General features: G+C 40.6%; 1 protein-coding gene across 1 annotated transcript; it reads left to right on the top strand.

Annotated features, from left to right (window-relative positions):
* Nucleotides 1-213: 213 nt before the first annotated feature.
* On the top strand, nt 214-23554 carry klhl18 (kelch-like family member 18). Its single transcript, XM_059973880.1, has 10 exons — nt 214-352; nt 515-645; nt 2136-2276; nt 9105-9303; nt 9702-9862; nt 10475-10611; nt 11743-11965; nt 14911-15015; nt 17365-17476; nt 18326-23554. Exons 1-10 carry the CDS (start codon nt 236-238, stop codon nt 18710-18712), a joined length of 1713 nt encoding a protein of 570 aa, XP_059829863.1. The 5' UTR covers nt 214-235; the 3' UTR covers nt 18713-23554.
* The last annotated feature ends 413 nt before the right edge of the window (nt 23555-23967 follow it).

The following is a 23967-nucleotide window of genomic DNA, read 5'->3' as shown; positions in this document are numbered from 1 at the left end:
CAGTGATGTGCAGAAGAAATAATACTAGTGAATTTGGGTTGTCAGCAGGCAGCATGTCTTCATCAATAACTTCACCAGCTTGCTCTTTTCGTTTTCTCCACAGCGGAGGATTTGACGACGTTCCCTTGATGCTCAAAGAGCAGTGAAGCGAAACCGGAAGTTAAACCCCAGCCGGCCGGCAGAGGTCACGTGGGACTGTTGACCTGTGCCGGACGTGACGTTTGATTCAGGAAAGATGGCAGACCCGGACGAGGATCTGATGCTCTTCAGTGTCAGCGATTTGCCGGTGCGCGGATACGGTCTGATGGAGGAGATCCGGCGCCAGGGAAAACTGTGCGACGTGACCCTGCGGGTAAGGGCCTGTCAGCAAGAGTTAGGGGCATCTCAGTAGTCTGCTGGTTGCTCCCCTTGATGGGGAAGCTGTCGGGACGTCTGGTTGGTGGCGAATGTATGGGGTGGTTGGGTTTGGGCTCTTCCTGCTTCACTAATATCTCGTGAATTAACGTCTTTATAGATTGATGATCACAAGTATAGTGCCCATCGCATTGTGCTGGCTGCATCCATTCCCTACTTCCATGCCATGTTCACTAACGATATGATCGAATGCAAGCAGGATGAGATCGTCATGCAGGGAATGGACCCTAGGTCAGTCATGGACTCTTTTTCTTATCTCTCTACTCTCATATCATTAAAATTTGTTTGTTCCTCGCCTTTATCTTGCTGCAGTGCAATGCTGTTTGACGAATGTAACACAACCTGAAGTGACCTTGGATAATTGGTAGGATAGACACAGAACTGGTGTTTCCCTAGTCTGGATGTCTAAAACCAGAGATCACAGTTTCAAAATAAGGTTAGATAAGGAGAGGAAGAAGGGTCTCGGCCTGAAATGTCAATTGTTTATTCCTTTCCATAGATGCTGCCTGATCTACTGAGTTCCTTCAGCATTTTCTGTGTTACACTTCACTTTCAGGGTAATGGATCTTTGCAATTCTCCCGTCAAGAGGACTGTCTGTGGGGGTTTCTCACTGAGTATGTTCAAAGTGGAGATTGGTAGGAATTTAAATATAAAGGAATCAGGGGGTTGGTGCAGGAAAATGGTGCTGAGATTAAATCAGAGCTTTTATCTTAAATTGACTGGCATAACAGGATCTATGATCAGGGCTACTTTCTCCTTTTACTTCTACATATATTTGCATAGTAGTGTGTATATGCCCTAACAGAGGGCAACACTAGACCTCTTGGGAAATCAGCTGAAGTGCCTTGGGGACCAGACACCATAATTTTGAACACAAGAGATTCTTCAGATGCTGGAAATCCAGAGCAACACACAAAAAAATGCTGGAGGAACCCAGCAGATCAGGCAGCATCTATGGAAGTGAATAAATAATCATAGTTTCAGCCCAGACCCTGCTTCAGGACTGGAAAGAAGGGGGGAAGTTGCCAGAATAAAAAGGTGGGGAGAGGGGATGGAGGACCAGCTAGAAGGGATAGATGAAGCCAGGTGGGTGGAAAAGGTAAAGGGCTGGAGAAGAAGAAGGAATCTGATGGGAAAGGAGAGTGGACCATGGAGAAAGGGAAGAAGGAGGGGCACTGGGGCAGGTGAGGAGAGGCCAGAGTGAGGAATAGAAGAGGAGGGCTCTTGTGCCATGAAGAGGCCACTCTCAGGGTGGAGGAGCAACATCTCATGTTCCGTCTAGGCATCCAACCTGATGGCATGAACGTTGATTTCTCCTTTTGGTTTAAAAAAAACTTCCTCTTTTCTATTATGTTGGAGGTCAAGACATTGTACGAGACCTGGTTCTGACTACACAAACTGGCTGATGTGAAGCTGCTTAAAATTTCTACTACCTGCTTAGTTGTTAATTGCAAACAATTGATTGAAAATACCCATGCAGCGTGAACTGATTTGATCACTTAGTAAGTTATTGTAGTAGTAATAATAATAATAATAATGATAATAATAGAGTGGTTAGCTCAACATGAACAGATGTCTTCAGGCAAGATGGAGAGAAACTCTGGATTATAAAGTATATATGGAAAACACAATGCCTTGGACATGAGTGATTGTTAATTTTTTTGATGTTTGTATGATACAATTATGACTGAAGTTTAAAGTGAGTTTGTCTATCTTGTAGTGCCCTGGAAGCACTTATTAACTTTGCCTACAATGGTCGACTGGCAATAGACCAACAGAATGTGCAGTCATTGTTGATCGGTGCCAGTTTCCTGCAACTACAGAACGTAAAAGATGCATGCTGCACCTTCCTCAGAGAAAGGTAAGTGGAGAGTAGGAGAGGAAATTGCAGTCATGTATAATAAGCATTATCACCAGTTTGCTTTGGGCTCAGCCTGTCTGAACTGACTTTACAGAAGCGTACAATTCTTGGGTTAGACAGAGGGATAATTAAATCAGAATTCTGGTTCTTAATTACTTTTTTTTTCAGATTTCTGCTTGAATGTTGGAGAAGGGTAAATTGTGTTCGGCTGCATTACCTCTCATGTTCAAGTGGCTGGCTGATGATTAAGTTGTTTGAAGCTGGAACGTGTATGGACTTGCTTATGCTTGGCTGCTGGACAAGTTATTACAGGGATAAATGTAATCTATGGAGTTCCACCCCAGCCACGTAATTCCATAAAAATCAGGAATAGGAATATGAATGTGAATATGGGCGGGTTTACTAGAGCTCTTGAGAGTGATAACTAATATGACGGGGATGGCAACCAGTATGATGGAGCTGAGGATGAGCCAGCAGGTTTACAAGTAGAAGATAGGTGTAACATGAATATAAGGAAGGACAAGCCAATGATTGGGTACAAATGCAGACAGAACAAAGAGTTAAATTGTACCACAGAGGCAAAATTCAAAAGGACAAAGAATGCAGAACTGAAGGTATTGTACTTAAATCCACTTAGCATTCTGGTATGACATTGTAGGCATCACTGAGTTGTGGTTCAAAGAAGACCATAGTTGGAAGCTTAACATTAAAGGGTATACTTTGTATCAAAATGACAGGCAGGAAGGCATAGGCAGTGGTGTGGCTCTGTTGGTAAAAGATGGAATTACATCTTTAGAAAGAGGTGACATAAGGTCAGAAAATGTTGAATCTTTGTGGGTGGAGTTAAGCAACTGCAAGGGTAAAAAAACCATTACGGGAATCATATATAGGCCTCCAAACAGTAGCTGAGATGTGGGTTGAAATTACATGCCTTTTCCCGCTCACATTGCAATAAGGGTAATGTCAGAATTGTAATGGGATCTTCAATGTGCAAGGGATTGGGAAGATCAGGTTGGTGTCAGATTGCAAGCAAGGGAATTTGTTGATTGCCTACAAGATGGCTTTTTAGAGCAGCTTGTGCTTTAGGCTAGTTGGGAAAAGGTTTTTTTAGATTGGGTGTTATGTAATAGCCCAGATCTTATAAGGGAACTTAATGTAAAGGAGCCCTTAGGGGGCAGTGATCATAATACAATTGAATTCATACTGCACTTTGAGAAGGAGAAATATAACTCACGTGTATCAATATCGCAACGGAATAAAGGGAATTACAGAAGCTTGAGAGAGGAGCTTGTCCTTTAGAGCAGCTTGTGCTTTAGGCTAGTTGGGAAAAGGTTTTTTTAGATTGGGTGTTATGTAATAGCCCAGATCTTATAAGGGAACTTAATGTAAAGGAACCCTTAGGGGGCAGTGATCATAATACAATTGAATTCATACTGCACTTTGAGAAGGAGAAATATAACTCGCGTGTATCAATATCGCAACGGAATAAAGGGAATTACAGAAGCTTGAGAGAAGAGCTTGTCCAGGAGGATACTGATGAGAATGGCGGCAGAGCAGAGGTAGTTGAAGTTCCTAGGAATAGTTCACAAGGTGCTGGATAGAAGGAATTCTCAGATGGCAAGGCTAGACAACCATGGCTGACAAGGGTAGTTAAGAACTGCATAAAAGCCGAGGAAAGGGCATATAAGGTAGCAAAAGTGAGTGGGAAGTTGGATGTTTGGGAAGCTTTTAAAATCGAACAAAAGGCAACTAAAAAAGAAGGGAAAAGAGGAAATATGAGAGCAAACTAGATAATAATATCAAAGCAGGATACTGAAAGTTTTTTCAGTTATATAAAGAGTAAAAGGGAGGTGAGAGTTTATATTGGACCACTGGAAAATGATGCTGGTGAGGTCGTGGTGGGTGACAAAGCAATGGCAGATGAACATAATGCTACTTTGCATCTTAACTGTGGAAGACACCAGTAGTGTGCCAGAGGTCTGTGAGTGTCAAAAAGAAGGAGTGAGTGCCATTGCTGTTACAAAAGGAAAAGTGCTGGGTAAACTCAAAGGTCTTAAGGTGGATAAATCACCTGGACCAGATAGACTACATCCCAGAGTCCTGAAGGAGGTTGCTGAAGAGATAACGGATGCTGGTCATGATCTTTCAGGAATCACTTGATTCTGGCATGGTCCCAGAGGACTAGTTTAAGAAGAGAGTATGTCAATGATTTGGACTATGGGATTAATGGATTTGTGGCTAAATTTGCCGATGATACTAAGATAGGTGGAGAAGTGGGTAGTGTTGAGGAAACAGAAAAGCTGCAGAGAAACTTAGATAGTTTAGAGGAATGGGCATAGAAGTGGCAAATGAAATACAGTGTTGGAAAGAGTATGGTCATGCACTTTGGTGGAAGAAATAAATGGGCAGACTATTATTTAGATGGGGAGAGAATTCAAAATGCATTGAGAATCCTTGTGCAGGGTACCTTAAAAGTTAACCTCCAGGCTGAGTCAGTGGTGAAGAAGGGGAATACAATGTTGGCATTCATTTCTAGAGGTATAGCATATAAGAGTAGGGATGTGATGTTGAGGCTCCATAGGGCACTTGTAAGACCACACTTGGAGCTTTGAGTGCAATTTTGGGCTCCTAATTTTAGAAAGGATATACTGACATTGGAAAGGGTTCAGAGAAGATTCATGAGAATGATTCCAGGAATGAAAGGGTTACCATATGAGGAACATCTGGTGGCTCTTGGGTTGTATTTCCTGGAGTTCAGGAGAATGGGGGGGGGGGGGGGGGATCTCATAGAAACGTTGATGTGGCCTAGTTATTTCCCATGGTAGGGGAGTCTAGGACAAGAGACCACAATTTCAGGTTTGAAGGCCATCCATTTAGAACAGAGATGCGGAGAAATTACACTAGTCAGAGGGTCATAAATTTGTGGAATTTGTTGCCATGAGCGGCCATGGAAGCTAAGTTATTGGGTACAATTAAGGCAGAGATAAATAGGTTCCTGATTAGCCAGGGCATCAGAGGGTATGGGAGAAGTCAGAGGAATGGGGGTGACTGGAAGAATGGGATCAGCCCATGATTGAATGGTGGAACTGACTTGATGGGCTGAAAGGCCCACTTCTGTTCCTATATCTTATGGTCTTTCGGAAATTATAAGTCTTAGCCTAACGCCAGTGGTTGGGAAAGTGTTGGAGTCTATTATTAAGGATGAGGTTTCGGGGTACTTGGAGACTAATGATAAAATAAGTCAAAGTCAACATGGTTTCTTTAAAGGGAAATTTTGCTTGACAAATCTGTTACAGTTCTTCGAGGAAGTAACAAGCAGGGTGGACAAAGGAGAGGCAGTGGATGCCATTTACTTGCATTTTGAGAAGGCATTTGATAAAGTGCTACACATGAGGCTACTTGACAAGATAAAATCCGATGACATTACGGGAAAGATACTGACAATGACAGTGGAATGGCTGACAGGTGGCAGCGAGTGGGAATAAAGGGGCCCTTTCTGGTTGGTTGCCAGTGATTAGCGGTGTTCCTCAGAGGTCAGTATGGGACCACTACTTTTCACATTGTTTGTCAATAATTTGGACAATGGAATTGATGGCTTTGTGGCAAAGTTTGTAGATGATAGGAAGATAGGTGGAGGGGTAGGCAGTGCTGAGGAAGCAATGCGAGTGCAGCAGGACTTAGACAAATTGGAAGGATGGGCAAACAAGTGGCAGATGGAATGCAGTGTTGGGAAATGCATTTCCATTTAATGCATAATAATGCATTTTGATAAAAGGAACAATAGTGCAGACTATTATCTAAATGGGGAGAAGGTTCAAACATCACATATGCAGAGGGACTTGGGGGTTCTTGTGCAAGACTCCCAGAAGGTTAATTTTACAGGTTGAGTCTGTGATAAACAAGGCAATACAATGTTGGTAGTTATTTCAAAGGGAATACAATATAAAAGCAAGGAGATAATGGTGAGCCTTTATAAGACACTAGTCAGACTGCACTTAGAGTATTGTCAATAGTTTTGGGCCCCATAGCTCAGAAAGAATGTGATGTCAATGGAGAGAGTCCAAAGGAGGTGCACGAGGATGACTCTGGAAATGAAGGGGTTAACATATGAGGATGATTTGGCAGCTTTGGACCTGTACTCACCGGAATTTAGAAGAATGCGGGGTGATCTCATTGAAACCTACTGAATGTTGAAAGGACTAGGTAGGGAGGATGTGATGTTGCCAATCGTGGGGTATCCAGAACTAGAGGGCACTGCCTCAAATATGAGGGGTGACCTTTTAGAACAGAGGTAAGGAGGATTTTTTTTTAGCCAGAGTAGTGAATCTGTGGATTGCTCTGCCAGACTGCGGTGGAGGCCAAGTCCATGGATATATTTAAGTTGATAATTTCCTGATCAGTCAGGGTATCAAAGGATATGGCGAGAAGGCAAGTATATGGGGTTGAGTGGGATCCCAAATCAGCCCTGGTGGAATGGCCTAATTCTGTTCCTATGTTTTATGGCACTATGATTCAGCATCTTCTCCATTTAATAAGATCTTAGCAGATCTGCTTCGTCTTTGCACTAATTTCCCACTCCATGGTTTTTCTCCTTTGTACATTAAAAATTAATCTCTGCCCTGAATGTATATTAATAATCTCACCTCCTCAGTCCTCATTGGTAGAGAATTCTAAAGATTCATACTACCCCCAAAAAAGAATAAATTTGTTCTCATTTCTGTTTTAAATGAGCATGTTGTTTGCAAGTCTGCTGGCGGGCTGTCATGTTTTATAAATTTTAGAGCTGTAATGTGGAAAAGGCCCATCCAGTCCTTTGAGCTGCACCGCACAGCGATCCCCGAATAACCCCCCGACTTCACTCTAGCCTGGCCGAGGGTTGGAGGATGTCTGTGTGGGTGGCAGACAGGAAAGGGTTTTGTCTTGCTGTTGTTTTGTTGTTTGCTGTGTTCTGTGTTGTTTTGCTGAACACTTTGGGCATTCTGTGTTGGAGCCAGAAGGTGTGGTGACATTTGCAGGCTGTCCCCACCACATCCTTAGGTTATATTGTTGATGCAAACAACACATTTCATGATAATGTTTCTACACCCTATCCTTGTTATATGCGGGGGACACATTTCTTGCAGTCGACACATAATGTGGATAATTATTTAAATGGAGAAAATAGGGATGCATTCCAGAAGGCTTCTTAAGTGTGTTTTATCTGTAATTTATTCACATTTTCATACCAATACGACACAAAAGCAGTACCACAAGGCAACGTTAGTATATTTCATCAATTTAAGGTAATATTCAACATAATAAATCATAGAAAGTTAACACACTAGGGTGTACTTACCAGCAGTGGCAGGTGTGTTCGCTCTGGGAGATGAGTGGTTGTTGTGGTGTCGGGATTATAGCAAGCACAGCAGGGAGTGAAGGAAGACTCATGGAACTCTTAGAACTCCCGGCAGCAGGAGATGACACCAGTTTGAATAAAGTGGTGAGGGTTGTTTGCTTGGCAGCATTTTGTTTTTCTGCATAAATTGGCTTGTAGGGAAGAATGGTTGACGGCAGGGAATGACTGAAATGCTGACTCCGTTCTAAACTTGGGTTCATGTCCATCGCCATTTGTGCCAATTGTTCTGACTTCCACTATTCCCTCACCGTTAATAAGCTCCCGGGATTTTCAAAATCGTCTGTTGCTTGCAGCATTTGGGAGATAGTTCGCCGTAAAAAAAAGGCCTTGAATATGGATCACACCTTGGTCGAGTGGTTGAATCAGCAATGTTGTGTTAGGCGGCAGGAAACGCACTGTTATGTTAGGATGAATGCTGTCCAATTGTTTTAGGATGGGTTGGCGCATTGTCAAGCAACAAAAGAACTTTAAAGGCAAGATTCTGTTCCTGGCAGTAGCATCCCAGAGCTGTGTTACCTTCAGCTGATGCCGTGTTGTTTATAATTTCCAATCTTTTTTAAGTGTTAAAACGGTTCTCTGCCGCTCGGCTGATGACCCAGGATATGACATCGGACACTTAGGAGGCATAGTTAAATATTTCAAGCACAAAATCACTGTACCATCGGTAAAACCAACAGAAGTTTAAGAGTGCAAGATCGCAGATCCTCACCTTACGAAAACCAGTGCGAGACTGACGGGAGTGAGACTGTGAGGCATGCGCGTATGACTTGTATTGGTGGGAAAGCAGTGCTCCTTGCATAACTGTGAGTTTTGGATGCATATAAGGAGATGTTGGTAGAAATAGGTTCCTCACGTAACTGTATCTGCATAGTCTGAAGAGACATATAACGAGGATAGGGTGTATTTACACATGATAAGTAAATTAATGTGAATCTCGGTGATCCCTTATTCTGAAGCCAACTCATTACTGTGGAGAGTAAATCTCTCAAAATATGAAAGTCCAGAGCTTATTGAGAGAGTCTTTATTGCTGATATACTGATGGTATTGCAATATCGAGAGTCCACTGGATATCCATTTCCAAGGATATGGGTGCTGAATTTCAGCAAGTTAGATCTGGCACATGTTTGTAATTCCATTTCATTTCACTTGGCAGGAACTCCAAAGGAGAAACAAATTCAGACACTTGAATTAATTTCAAGATATTTAACCGATTACCTTCCATTTTTTAACATGCTATTCCTCGGTTGCCCTTGAGTCCTGCAGCAGCATTGCTGAATGCCAAGATATATTTCAACATTGACATGAAGTACTGATTACATCACTTAGATTTGAATTTATAATTCACTCTAGTGCTAATAGGTTATGATAATCCCTCTCAACACCAAAGGCTGGATATCATTTTCCAGTAACAAATGTTGCCTTCATCTTTCAGGCTGCATCCTAAAAACTGCCTGGGTGTGCGTCAGTTTGCAGAGACGATGATGTGCACTGTCCTTTATGACTCAGCCAACAGTTTCATTCATCAGCACTTTGTGGAGGTGTCCATGTCTGAGGAGTTCTTGGCGTTATCCTTTGAGGAGGTATTGGAACTTGTTGCTCGAGATGAGCTCAATGTGAAATCCGAAGAACAGGTATGGGGATTTATAGTTTTTGAGTGACTTGGTGGGAGCGCGGGTTTACGTAAAGAAAGCTAAGTGAGGAGGGTGGATGATTGATTGCAGGAAAAACTTAGGGAAAGATGAAGGGTTTCGTTTTAAAGAATAAAATACCTTGGATTATTCCTGACTCTCCTTACTGTTGTTTCATCTCTCTAATCTTCATAAATGATTAACATATGTGGCCATTTAGAAATGTATGCAATATCTTTTTTAAATCCTAAAAATGTAAACATTCCTGTATGTTTTTTCTATTAGCAAAACTGAATTGATAACATGAGTCTTGAGAGCACCAAGAAAATGAAGAAGAGTAGGCAGGGCTAGAATAGTTTTGGTATTTTGTTTAACCATTTGCCATTCCTTCTGTCCTGCAGGTGTTTGAGGCAGTTCTTGCTTGGGTACGATTTAATCGTGAAAATCGAGAGAACTATCTGCCTCAGCTGCTAACCAAAGTACGCCTCCCTCTCTGCCGACCACAGTTCCTAACTGATAGGGTCCAACAGGATGACTTGGTTCGGTGCTGCCACAAGTGCAGGTAAGGTCACGTAGTAATTCCTCCAGCAAGGTTCAGAAACAACGTACAAATTACATTTTGTCAGAGACAACTTTCCTTTCTTCTTCATTGTCATAATTACAGGTGAGATAGATTGACCTCTCTACCTGGGTAGATCAGCCATGATCACATTGAATGGTTGGACGAGCTTAGTCAGAGATCTTAGAATTCAGTCCATCAAATATTATTTGTGGTCCTAGCATTGCTTGGCAAGTTTTGTTGGTGGAAAGAGTGGGTGAGCCTCTAATTGTCTTCCAGTGAAATCTCTTGGGGAGTGCTCTTACATAATTATAGAGCAATACAGCACCGATATTTGCCCTTCAGCCCATTGTGTCCATACTGACCCCAGTGCCCACCCAGCTAGTCCCAATTTCTTGTGTTCAGCCCATGTCCCTCTAAGCCCTGCTCCTTCACATGACGTTGGCAAGGACCTGAGTGGTTATATGTAAAAATTGTACTCTTTGGGATGTTTCAGTAGCTTGCTAGCACTTCCAGGACCACATGGGTAGATGAGTTCTAGATTTCAGTTATGTGGGATGATAGATCATTTTATTGTAAATCTACGTAGTTCAAGTCTGACCTTTTGTTTTGCAGGGACCTTGTTGATGAGGCAAAGGATTACCATCTGATGCCGGAGCGCCGACCACACCTGCCATCTTTCAAGACACGGCCAAGATGCTGCACTTCTATTGCTGGCTTGATCTATGCCGTGGGAGGTCTCAATTCTGCTGGTTTGTATTAACTCAGGATGTTCAAAAATTCTGGCTCCTTTGGAGGACATTTTGTGTTTCTCATTGAGCAGCTTTCGTGTTCTATTCATCAACAAACAGCAGAGATGTTAGCAATTTTTTTCTTGGCTGGAGGCTTGTAGTAAGTTAGCAATAAACTGCATTTTCTGAAATTTGATTAAAAAAATTATTAAAGATTAAAGATCCAGCCGCAGCAAATATCATTCAAGGAATTTGAACAATCTGTGTCCATTGCCATCACCCTAGTTTTCTGCTTCTGGATGACAGTCAAGGTCTTCGTGTCTGTGTATGTTTCTCATACAATTGTATCTCTGAATCTGACAAATTACAGAACACATTACCCTGGTAATCTCATGCAGATTGTATGATTTATATCTATTTATTAAGATACAGCACAGAATAGGCCCTTCAAGCCATGCCACCCAGCAATCTCCTGATTTGATCCCAGCCTAATCATGGGACAATTTACAATGACCTATTAACCTACCAACTTTTGGACTGTGGGAGGAACCCGGAGCATCCTGAGGAAACCCATGCAGTAGTGGGGAGAACGTAAAAGCTCCTTACAGGCGGCAGCAGGAATTGAACCCACTACACTAACGTGCCGCCCCAATATAAGAATATTGAAATTCGCTCAAAAATGGAGGCAGCAAAGTTGGAATTGATGAGGTAGTCCATGCATTGATATTTATATTCATTGATATAAATGTATTAGCCACTCACTCCCCACTTGGCGTGTTTGTATTTCTGGGAATGCATTGGAAGAAGGGAAAGGATAACTGGCCAAACAGAATTTTTAAGTGCTCGTGATAGACTTGCTGAAAGTACTGATTGGATGCTGTTGCCACAAAGCATTTCAAATGTGGAAAGGCTGTGTGCCTGGTGCGGGACCATTGAAAGATGTGGTCCATCTGTTGGCCCTCACTAGAATACAATGCTAGCTGGCAATTTTGTGCACTTTTGTACATATTATTTAAATGTTGTAAGCAAACTATTCTGTTGAACTGTAATTGGATAGCTGGATGCTAGATTGCCTTGGTATAATGGGAATGTATTGTAGGTTCTACTCCTTGCTCACCTAACAGCTTCTCTGCTGCATGTTTGACTTTGCAGGTGACTCTTTGAATGTGGCAGAGGTGTTTGACCCCATTGCCAATCGATGGGAGCGGTGTCAGGAGATGATGACCTCCCGGAGCCGTGTGGGTGTGGCCATGGTAAACGGGCTCTTGTATGCAATAGGTGGGTTTGATGGGCAGTCGAGGTTGAGCACAGTGGAAGTTTACAATCCAGAGACGGACAAATGGACCAAAGTGGCCAGCATGAACAGTAAGCGCAGGTAGGAACAAATGGGCATGACCTTGACACTATGTATGCTGGACCTAGCAGCATCCCAAAGCAGCCCATGTGGGCACAGCAAGTTCCCACAAACAATGATGTGATAATAACTAGATAGTGTGTGGTAATGATGTTTACTCCAGGCTAATGTTGGCCAGGACTGTAAGATAAATCTGCTGTCCTTCAGAATTTTGCCATCTGTTCACTTGTGTTTGCCTGAGAGGTCACACCAACTCATTTGAGTTGGAGCCTGACATGAATCCTTCCCCTCCATGTCGCTGGAGGGCAGGAACCAGGCCGAAAGTTCAAACCCTGCTGACACTACTGCACAGTCATTGTCATTATGTGCAGTGTCATATAACGTAGGTAATCATGGTCTTATCCATGACCATGATTGTACTTGGCAAATTTTTCTACAGAAGTGGTTTGCCATTACCTTCTTCTGGGCAGTGTCTTTACAAGACGGGTGACCCCAGCCATTATCAATACTTTTCAAAGATTGTCTGCCTGGCGTCAGTGGCCACATAACCGGGACTTCTGATATGCATTGGGTGCTCGTGCAACCATCGATCACCTGCTCCCATGGCTTCACATGACCCTGATCAGGGGTTGCAAGGTCAGAGCTCAGCAATCAAGCAGAGAGAGAGGGAAGAGGAGAGCAGCTTCATCACATCTAACTGGAGGTGATGAGAAAATTAGTGGGATCTGGACAATCACATGTGGAGCACCTGCTGCCAGTCCACAGCAATGACTTGTGCTCACCAGGCCATTCATGATGCAATATTATACAGCCACAGCCCTTGCAGGTACTTATTGGATGTTGCCTTGGTCGTTTACTCGACACAGACCAGGCAATGATGAGATTACCATTTCATTGCTTTGGGATGATCTGTAAAGGACAGAGGTTTGTAGAAATTCCCAGCAAAACAGTAAGTATCCCAAGTAGATGACCTTTTGAAAATACAAGAGTGGGCACATTTGGATTAGATGATCAAAAAAATACTGCAACCAATCAGTGTTATGAGAGGTATTAATAAATGCGTTAGCAGTTAGCATCTACTACTGAACATGAGAGGTTTTGGGGAGAACAGAGAAAAAATTGAAGAATGGGGGAAAAAGTCACTAAATTTGGTGCTTTAATAACTTAACAAGGGATTGCCTGTGTAAGTTAATGGCTGACTACATTGTGTTGTATTGAACTACTTACATCGTGTTGATTCCAATTTCATGCTATACTAACAATTGAAGTCTAGTTGCAAGAAGGAGATTGGTATCCTTGGATCAGAGCACAGCATGTGTCAGAGAGAATGGGAGAAGGGACCATCTTTTACAGCAGCAATCCCTTACCCATTTGATTATCTTTTCTTTGTTTTATGGGCACTAGAATTCATTCTATATATGATTCAGTGTTGGATGCTTCCCATCTCTGCATAATAAGTTCAATCAGTCTGTTTGACATTGAAAGGCAGCAAAACTGAACCATATCTTGAAACTGGTTTTAATGTTGATCATCCTCTCCATCCTTGAGTTACATAACTATAAAGGTAGTCTGGCAAGAATGCTTGCCAAAAAGCTGTAAGATGGTGCCGGTGAAACATGGCGACCACGTTGCAGTCTGCTTACAAAACTTCTGTCTACAAGAAAACAAATCTCAGGGTTGTATATGGTGACATATATGTACTTTGACAATACATACACTTTGAACTTTGGGGAACAAGAATAAGTTGGGACCCACAGTGTCTAGAAATGAGTTCAATACTTGTGAGGGTACGTGCCAAATTGAGCCTTAGCTTGGGCATTTGTATGTAGAGAAAGTGCAGCAGAGAGCCATCAGATTGCCCTGGTGTCAGGTAATTGAATTATATGGAACAATTGGGGGTCCTGGAACTTTTGGCCTGAAAGTAAGTTGCCTGTAGGGTAATTGCTTAGAGGGATATAATCAATTAAATCAAATCAAATCAAATCAAGTTTAAATATCATTCAAACCATACATAGATACAGCTGAATGAGACAACATTCCTCTGGGGCCAAGGTGCAAAATAGTAAGCAAGCATTCAAAAATAGCAAGAAACATAATTCAAAATATTGAGCAAAGAAGCATATTCACTCAAAAAAACCATATAGTTCAAGACCCTGAGTGACAATATCCAACAATTGATGATAGTCTTCCAGCAGCGTACAGATGCATGCAATCCAGCCTGTCATTCCACCACTTGAACACAGGAGGGCAGCACCGATGGGAGAGGTCAGGCCCAGCCGAGCTCAGAATTCTATGGATCATGTGGAGATCTTCCAACAACCAGACATTCTTTCTTTCTTTCTTTCTTTCTTTTTTTTCTATAGGGCAGCTAGGGGGGAGGGGTTAAGGGGAGGGGGTATGGGTTATATACATTGTTTTTTCATACTTTGTAACCATTTAAAAATGCAATAAAAAAAAGTTTTAAAAAAAAACCACACTATAGCACTTCAGTGTCTCTCACCTGGCCTGCAGTACCAGACGAGCCCAAGGCTTGGGGCCTAATTCTCGCTACAGCTGAGGCTACACAGCTTCCATGTCAACTGTCTGTCCACCGGACAAGGGTAACAGGCCTGTGGCAACTTACATTATCATTGTGCAACAGAGTCTTGTGATCGCAAGTGAAATGTCTGAGACAATCTCCCACAATTATACTGCACTAACTTCAGTGCTTCCAAGTGGCATCGAGTAAGGAAGTAACTGATAAGAAAAAGCTTGATTAGAAACATTACTTCAGTTGTGACGAGAACTTTGAGTCAAATCAAACTTGCAAAGAATGACACACACATCATTTTGTACTTTCCGAAGTAGATAGATTGACCTAATTCATGCACACTCAGAAAAGTTATTTCTGTCTATGATATAATTGGATCCCTGGGTTTCGGGAGCAAATAACTAGTATCTCAGTGTATTTCTGTTCTTTGTTCTAGTGCAATGGGGACAGCTGTAATGGATGGACATATCTACGTTTGTGGTGGGTACGATGGAATCTCCTCCCTCAATTCAGTGGAATGTTATGCTCCAGAAACTGACAAGTAAGATATCTTAATGGTCCATTTTTAACCATGAAAGATAAATGGTTAACTGAGGATCCCATGATGAATAAAGGAATTATGAAAATACAAAGTTCGAAGTAAATTTATTATCAAAGTGCCTATGTGTAGCCATACACTATTCTGAGATTGATTTTCTTGCTGGCATTCATAAAGGAACATAAAAATACAATAGAATCAATAGAAAAACCACACACACTGACAAACAGTGAATGTTCAAAAGAAGACAAACGGATGCAAATATAAAAAATAAAACAAACAAGCAAATAAATAATATTGAGAACATGAGTTGTAGAGTTCTTGAAATTGAGTCCACAGGTTATGGAATCAGTTTAGAATTGATGTGAGTGAAGTTATCCACACTGGTCAGGATAGTTGATGGGTAATAACTGTTCCTGAACCTGGTGATATAAGGACCTTATGTTCCTGCACCTCCTTCCCAATAGCAACAGCAAGAAGAGAGCATAGTTTGATGATGGATGCTGCTTGTGTTTATCTTAAGATTTGTGTTGGCAAACTAAATGCAGTTCAAATTATGTATTTTTGAATACATGAATGCTGCCTCTAATTTGGAATGTTATATTCAAGGTCCACTACAAAAACTGGATAACCAACTTCAAGAATGTGTAGTAAACCAGGGTTTCATCTATGAACTTTGGAATCCAGTATGATAATTATAGTCAATATTTATTATTTAACTAACATTACTATATTCTCTGATCATTATCTTGTTATTTGTGGAAACTTGCTTCGACAGTATCCTTTATTATGACAGGTAACAATGCCTATATTTTGCAAGTACCCTATTTGATTTAAAACACTGAAATATCCAAAATGTGAAAGCTGCTGTGTAAATGCAAGAATTGTTGTTAATGTAAATAGTATTGGCACCCATCACTAAGGATATATACTATGACAATAAGATTATTTTGTGAAAATTGTAATGTAGCATTAAAAAGGAATGCACAGGACTTTTGGGTAAACAGATTGTTTTATTTACCATCAATGAGGAGAACTTTGAGATGATCAGATTTACAAGTCAGGGAAAAAGAAGGATAGGTGGCAATCTGGAAAATAAAGGTTCACTTATTCCATTTATTAAATGGAGTATCAAATACAGGATCAAAACCTGAGCAAATTATCAATTGGGTCTCCTATCAACTGTCTTCAGACAAAGATACAGTAACTTATTAGTTTTTCATGACTTGGGAAGTACCAAGTATTTTACAGCCGGTAAATTATTCTTTGAACATAGTGACTGTGGTGCTGTAGGAGATTAATTAATTTGCTTGCGAGCTCCACTATACAGAAATAGCAAAATATTCACTTTGGTTCTTTTGTTCAGAGATACGTGCTAGTTTGGGAGTCATACTTTTTAAATGCAATTACAATATCTTTTATGCTCATCTGAGGGAAGAAAAGGTCTGGGAAGCTAGAGTATCCTATAGTCCAGTGTATCTCCAGTAACGTAGTCATCAAGCTAGATCTTGTATTCAGATCTTTAGCATGGCAAACCCACATCTTCTGACTCGGGCAAGACTGCTACGATTGGGCCACAGCCGTCACCAATTAAAGAATCAGTTAGCTGATACCAACAGCACTTTTTATAACATTAATCTCACAGTTTTTCTTAAGATTAACAGCCAAGCCACTCTGGTACAGTGTAAAGGAAGAATAGACTCCTAAACTAGAGATTAGAAGGAGTGATCAAAAAACTGATCTAGGAGGCGGAACACACATGAAATGCTAGAGGAACTCAGCAGACCAGACAGCATCTATAGAAAAGAGTACAGTTGATGTTTCAGGCTGAGCCCCTTCATCAAGACTGGAGAAAAAAAGATGAGACAGAGTAAGAAGGTAGGGGGAGGGGAGTTGAAACCAGGAGGGGAGTGGTGGAGGGGTGAAGTAAAGAGTGGGAAGTTGATTATTGAAAGACACCACCAATCAACTTCCCAGCTCTTTACTTCACCCCATTCCTCCCACCACCCCGGTTTCACTTATCACTTTGTGTTTCTTCTTCCCCTTCCCTCACCTTCATACTCTGACTGCATCTTTTTCTTATCCAGTCCTGATAAAGAGTCTCAGCCCAAAACATCAACTGTAATCTTTTCCACAGATGCTGCCTGGCCTGCGGAGTTCCTCCAGCATTTTGTCTGTGTTGCTTGGATTTCAAGCATCTGCAGATTTTCTCTTGTTTGTGATCTAGGAAGTGAGTTTTTAAGGTTATGAAAATACTTATAAAATAAAGAGGATAACATTAATTGTACTGATGCTACCTAAATTTAGGTTTATCAGCAGAATGTAATTGATCTTTGCTCTGGTTTCCAACAGATGGGTGACAGTGACTCCAATGAATGCATGTCGCAGTGCAGCAGGAGTCACTGTGTTTGAAGGAAGGATCTATGTTTCAGGAGGCCATGATGGATTGCAGATATTTAACACGGTATGTTTTGACAGCCAAGCTCAAGTAAGGAAGAAAGGTAGTAGTGATGTATTTGAAGTGTGTAGTGGAGCAAATGAGAAAAAACATTGGGTGAAAAACAGTTAAACAAAGTTCAAAGTAAATTTACTATCAAAGGACATGTATGTCACCGTACACAACCTCGAATTTCATTTTCTTGTGAGCATGCATGGTAAATCCAAAAAACAGTAGAGTCGCTGAAAGACTGCATCCAACAGGACAGACAACAGCTAATGTGCAAGAGTGCACAATATGCCAGGCTACAAGGAAAATAGAAATAGATCAAATACATGTACTCATAATTGCAACACAACTGGCCCAATAATGCATTCTTCCTCTACAAATGCATCAGAGCAGTAGTGTGCACCACCTACATATAGTAGGGACTGCAGCAAGTTGCCGATTCAAGAGCTTCACTGTATAGAAAATTAAGGATCGGCTATTGTGATTTGAATGTACTCCCCAAGATTTTCAAGTTAAAATCTCAAACTTTCTACTCAATAGGGAAAGAGTATCTTCATGTAAAAGATTTTGGCTGGTTCGTGTTAAGGCCTGTAACCAGCACCACTTTTGGTGCAGAAGGCTAAAGGTGATAAATGTCACCTTGTCATTAATTCCAGGGTAAATGTGGAAACCATACCTTGAACTTCATTCATTTGAAGTCTTTTGCAGAGGGGGGCTTCTGGACAGTGATGAAAACAAAAGTTTTGAAAAGCTGAAAAGTATAGTATTAGTTGAGGTTTTGGGAGGTTAATCTGAACGAGCAAGCTGAATTAAATTTCTTTTTCTAACTCCTGTTTTAAATCTTTTTTTTACACATATGCAAAACAGGTTGAATGTTACAATCATCACACCACTACCTGGTACCCTGCACCAAGTATGCTCAACAAACGCTGTCGCCATGGGGCGGCTACCCTGGGCAGCCAGATGTATGTCTGTGGCGGTTATGACGGCTCAGGTTTCCTGAGTATTGTGGAGGTTTACAACTCTTCTTCAGACCAGTGGTATCCTCTTGTTCCCATGAACACTCGTCGAAGTCGAGTGTCCCTTGTGTCAAACTGTGGCCGCTTGTATGCCATTGGTGGTTATGATGGACAATACAATTTGAACTCTATGGAAATGTACGACGCTGAGATGAATAGCTGGACATTCATGGCACCCATGGTGTGCCACGAAGGTGGAGTTGGTGTAGGATGCATACCACTTCTCAGTGCATAGGGCAGTCAACGTTCTCTATATCGGGGAGTCTAGTACTTGGTACCTGTGTCAAAACAATGGTACATTTGTGGGGTGAAAATTAGACACCATTTTTGATGGCTCATTGGTGGTGTCCAATGACTATTACAATCTCTTAACAAAGACTGGCAACTGTTGCTAGTACTTCCTAGTCATCAATGTTCAGTCTGCAGATGTTTTAAAGGCATCCATTTAGTAGAATAATAAATCCCTTATAAATGTCTATTAAAATCCAAAGTAACTTATTAATCATTTGTTTCTGTAATTATGCAGAAAATAGTACAATTAAAGGAGCCCCTCAAACTAGTTTTGTCATGGATTAGGTGCTTTCCTTCAGCATCAGGATCTGTGCGAGAAGTACTAAATTAGCATTCCAAAGGGAGTTCTTCTGCAGTTTTGCTACGGGTGCTCCTTGTCTTCCTTGTGTCCGTGGCTAATGGGCAGCCTACCATTTCAGAAAGGTTGATTGTTTGACGCATACATGTTTGTCTAGTTACTGATACAAGTTGTAAAGATAATAGAATTTTATGCCCTGTTAATATTTGTTAGAAAACTCTAATTTTGTATGTATGTGTTAGGGTTCAAATGTGGAAGAGTCTGTTTATACATTTCTAGGATGATTTTTAATGCAGTGTGCTACTGTCCCTAAACCAGATAAAATTTGCACATATACTCTGATAATTCAGTTTTCTGATTCTAATCTTTGTCTCACTCTTCTTCTGATTCAAACTTAATTCATGTGCTATTTGTCCTTTGAAAATTCCATCAAGATTTTCAATGTTTACAACAATCATAATATTTAACATTGGTCTTCAGTTTTCTCTCCTTGTTTGTTAGAGTAATGTCAAGAATGAATATCTGATTAGAATTAATCATTGGTCATAAACTTCCTTTGAAGGGCTTGTGTATATTTTTATGTGTGAATGTTTGAGCCAGATAATTGTACAGTGGTGGCTGAATATAACACTACAATACATTTTAATGTTTGTGGGTCAGCTGTTGAAAGGTCATGTGTTGATAACTGTAATCACACACAGAAGTTCTTATTTTCTGTTTGTGGCACTTACCCACGTCTACTGTAGCTTGTGTGGATGCAGTTCAAAAATGACCATAACTCATGCAGAAAATCAAAATTCTGCGACAGGTCTTTCACTAGTATGTTTGTTAGTGATCTCCATTTGGTTTTCTAAGATCTATCTGGTTGGAATTGCCATGTTGGATTAAGGAATGGAATATAAAAGCTTGACTTGCACAAGTTCAAAGATGCTGAGGGACACAGGTGAGATCCTGGTACAGAGGGAGATAGTTCCTCAGTTTGCTGAACTTTATGGAAGGTGACAGCATAATACATAGGAGCAGAATTAGGCTATTTGGCTCATCGAGTCTGCTCTGCCATTTAATCATGACTGATTCACTTCCCTCTCATTCCCATTTTCCTGTCTTCTCCCTGAAACCTTTGACACCCTGACTTAACCAAGTCCTATCAACCTCTGTTTTAAATATACTCAATAACTTGGTCTCCACAGCCATCTGTGGCAATGAAATCTACAGATTCACCATCCTCTGGCTAAAGAAATTCCTTCTCTCTGTTCTAAATGGATGTCCCTCTATTCTGAGGTATGCTCTTTAATCCGAGACTTTCCCACAAGAGAAAACATCCTCTCCACATCCACCTTGTCCAGGCCTTTCAATGTTCAACATGTTTCAGAGACAACCCCCCTCCTCACTCTTCTAAATCCCAATGAGTACAGTGAGAGCCAGCAGACACTCCTCATAAGTTAACCCTTTCATTCCTGGGACCCGAAGCAATGCCAGCTCATCTCTTCTTAAATAAGAGGTCCAAAACTTCATACAATACTCCAAATGCCATCTGACTCAGCATAACATCTTTTATATTCTAATTCTCATGGAATGAATGCTAACATTGTATTTGCTTTCCCTATCACCAATTCAGCCTGCTAGTTAATATTTAGGGGACCCTTCACAAGGACTCCCAAGTCCCTTTGCACCACTGATTTTTAAATTTTCTCCCTATTTATAAAATAGTTCACACCATTATTCCTTGTACCAATGTGCATGACCATACACTTCCTTACATAATAGTCCATTTACCACTTTGCCCATTCTCCCAAACTGTCCCAAGTTCTTCTGCAGACTCCCTGCTTCCTCAACCCTACCTGCTGTTCCACCCGTGTTTGTATCGTCTGCAAACTTGGCCACAGAACCATCAGTTCCATCAGCCAAATCGTTGACTTGCTGTATAGCATGAAAAAAACAGTCCTAATACCGGCCTTTGCAAAACACCACTTGGCAGCCAACCAGAATAGGCCTCCTTTGCTCCTGCCAATCAGCCAATCTTCTATCCATGCTAGTATCTTTCCTGTAACACCATGAGCTCTTGTTCAGGGGCCTGTATATAACTCCCATCAGGGCCTTTATCACCCTTGCAACTTCTTAACTTTACCCAGAAGGATTCTACACCTTATGATCTTATGTCACCACTTTAAGGATTTGATTTCATATTTTACCAACGGAGCCACTCCATCAGCTTTGCCTACCCACCAGTCCTTTTGATACAAGGTGTATCCTTTGATGTTTAGCTCCCAACTATGATCTTCTTTCAACCACATCTCAGCGATGGCCACACTATCATACCTGCTAATATCTAAATGCACTACAATAACTATATTTCAGTAGCTGGATGGATGGGAGTAGGGGGTAGTTAAGTTTTCCAGATGTTAGAATGGATGTGATGAAAATATAAACCACCTGCAATATTCTATTTAACAAAAACCACTGGCTGTGTGATTATAGATACTGTCTTTGCAAGTATGAGGGTATCTAAAGAGGTTGTTTTAAGCAGGAAGGTAACATTTAGCTGAATTTTGCTGCTGTGGGATACTTTTCCTCCTGGAGGTATATTACATAATTAATTTCTTTGTTTTAATTGCATTCTATTCTTAATATTGTACTGTTAACTACTATGGACTAATGAAATATTGGAGTAAAAATTTGAAGTGCTTGGATAGTTAATTTGTAGAACAGGTATTCAGTAGTGAATTCCACACAAATCTAATTAAGGGGTTCTTCCAGCATTTTGTGTTGATTAAGGGATTGAGTTCATTTACTTATTGAATGTAATTGATTGTCAGAGTGGTGAGATTGCAATCGAGGTTCAGATAATATTACAGTCTCTAGATAATATTGTTACACTGAAATTACTTTCTAGCATTTTGCTATAATCTACTGCAGATGTCAGTCCTCAGTTACACAGTTTAATAGTAAGTGTTTGTGTTTTGCTGCCACTATATAGTTATCCTTTAAGTATGCTAACAGTAAACCTCAGCTCATGAATAAAAATGGAAGTGATTTCTGTCATTCGCTTCCCTGCACATGGGGGGAGTTTTGGATTTCTGCTTCCCCTGTCTTTGTTCTGTTTGTAAATAACTGTAGGGCCTTGTTGATATCACAGTTGCATTCAACAGCTGGAAATGGCTAATTCACATCACAAAGTGAGCCTGTTGTTGCACATTGGTCTCGACCACAACTAGTTAGATCTGATAAAATACACCATAGAGAAACTATATCTCATTGAAATACAGCTCATTTCAGATCCAAAAAAAACTTCAGATCAAAAAGTAAATGGCCACTCAGCCCATCATGACTGTGCAGGTACTTAATTCGTTTGATCTCATTCTCCTGCTTTCTAATGTTTCCTTTTTAAATATATTCTCATATAAAGTGCTGGTATTACAAATTCTTCTCATTCATTCTGCATTTCATATATTGCTTCAGATTTTTTAGTATTAGACTTGAAAATGTGACTGGGAGAGACTTCTACCAAATGGATTGCAGTGTGGAATAACTTACTAAAGTTTTTATGTTACAAAATAACTTTATAATTTCCATGCAGTTATCTCTGGAACACATAATTTTTTTTTGCACTGCTTGGGACCTATGTTCAATGTAATTTCTTTTAAATATATGGTTCCCGGAATGATAGTTCAAATCTAATTAAGGGTACACAAGTACTTTTCTATGTTTATGTTATAGAACATTTAGTTCTATCAGACTTGAGAGTCTGTGTATGAGTTTTCCAGTCATTATTCTACTAACCTTACACTTGTATCTTTATGTCATTTAATGTGGTTGATAAAGATTTACTGAACAATGCACTTTCCACAGGACACTTGAACTGAGTCCTTTGCAAGTGACCTTTACTGGACTGTAGTGGGAGCTTGTGGGAAGCAATGTTACTGAACAACTTGTTCATTTGTAATACACTCTTTTAATGACTTTTCTGATTTTTGACACTGCACTTCGAGCTGTGATCTTTCTTGAGTGCATAGATATTTTACTACATTAAAGGTGCAATAGAAAAGTGAAAGTACTTGTCTGACCAATTGTTAATATGCTGAGATGAGTTCCGTTTCCAAATCATTATTGACTACTTAGTTTGACTCTCTGCTCTGAAGGAGCTTTATCCCACTGATTGGAAAAAAGGAGGATAATTTGATCCCTGTGCTTCCATATTCCTCCTCATATCCAGCATGAGGACTTTTCTCTGACTTGGAAATGTTAGTTTGTCACCATCAGAAAGCGGCTAATGGAGACCTCTTGCATGGAATATGGACAACATGGAAACATATTTATGTTTATAACAACCCCAAGCAAATGATAGGTCACACTTCAGTTCATGAGTGAAATATATATCCTATATTCAGTCTTCTTCGGAGGTGTAAACAGTATCTTGATTACCAGATTATTTTGAAATACATGAATGTTTTCAATGTAAAACTAATAAATTATGTGCATCCGTACTGAGCCAAATCATATGAATCTGTGTTTTATTTATTATTAGCAGGATGTTACCAGTTCTTTGGACTATAGCTCAAAGTTTGATTGCTTAATCGCCCATGGTGTGTAACCTTCTAGTATATACAAATTGGTGTCCAGTAAGCAGCATTCTCAGTTCAGATTGTTGGCCAATTTGAATTGCCATGCAATGGGAAGTGTTGGAAAACCATAAAATTTGGAGCATTCCATTCCTTATATGCACAGACAAAGATCCTCACTGTCTTTGTCTCTTAATAACATGGCTCAAGTAAACTACAGTCATCTATTGCTTCTTCCTCCTAACTTGCCTCCAAGCTATGGTGTCTGCTCTGTGGTAATTAGTATACTTATTTCTGAAATAGTAGGGGCACTGTCTGCATTACCTAATTTTTACATGTTTT

The sequence above is a fragment of the Hypanus sabinus genome, chromosome 1, assembly GCF_030144855.1.
Source record: "Hypanus sabinus isolate sHypSab1 chromosome 1, sHypSab1.hap1, whole genome shotgun sequence".
Classification (NCBI taxonomy): domain Eukaryota; kingdom Metazoa; phylum Chordata; class Chondrichthyes; order Myliobatiformes; family Dasyatidae; genus Hypanus; species Hypanus sabinus.
This window is presented reverse-complemented; position numbering and strand designations above follow the sequence as displayed.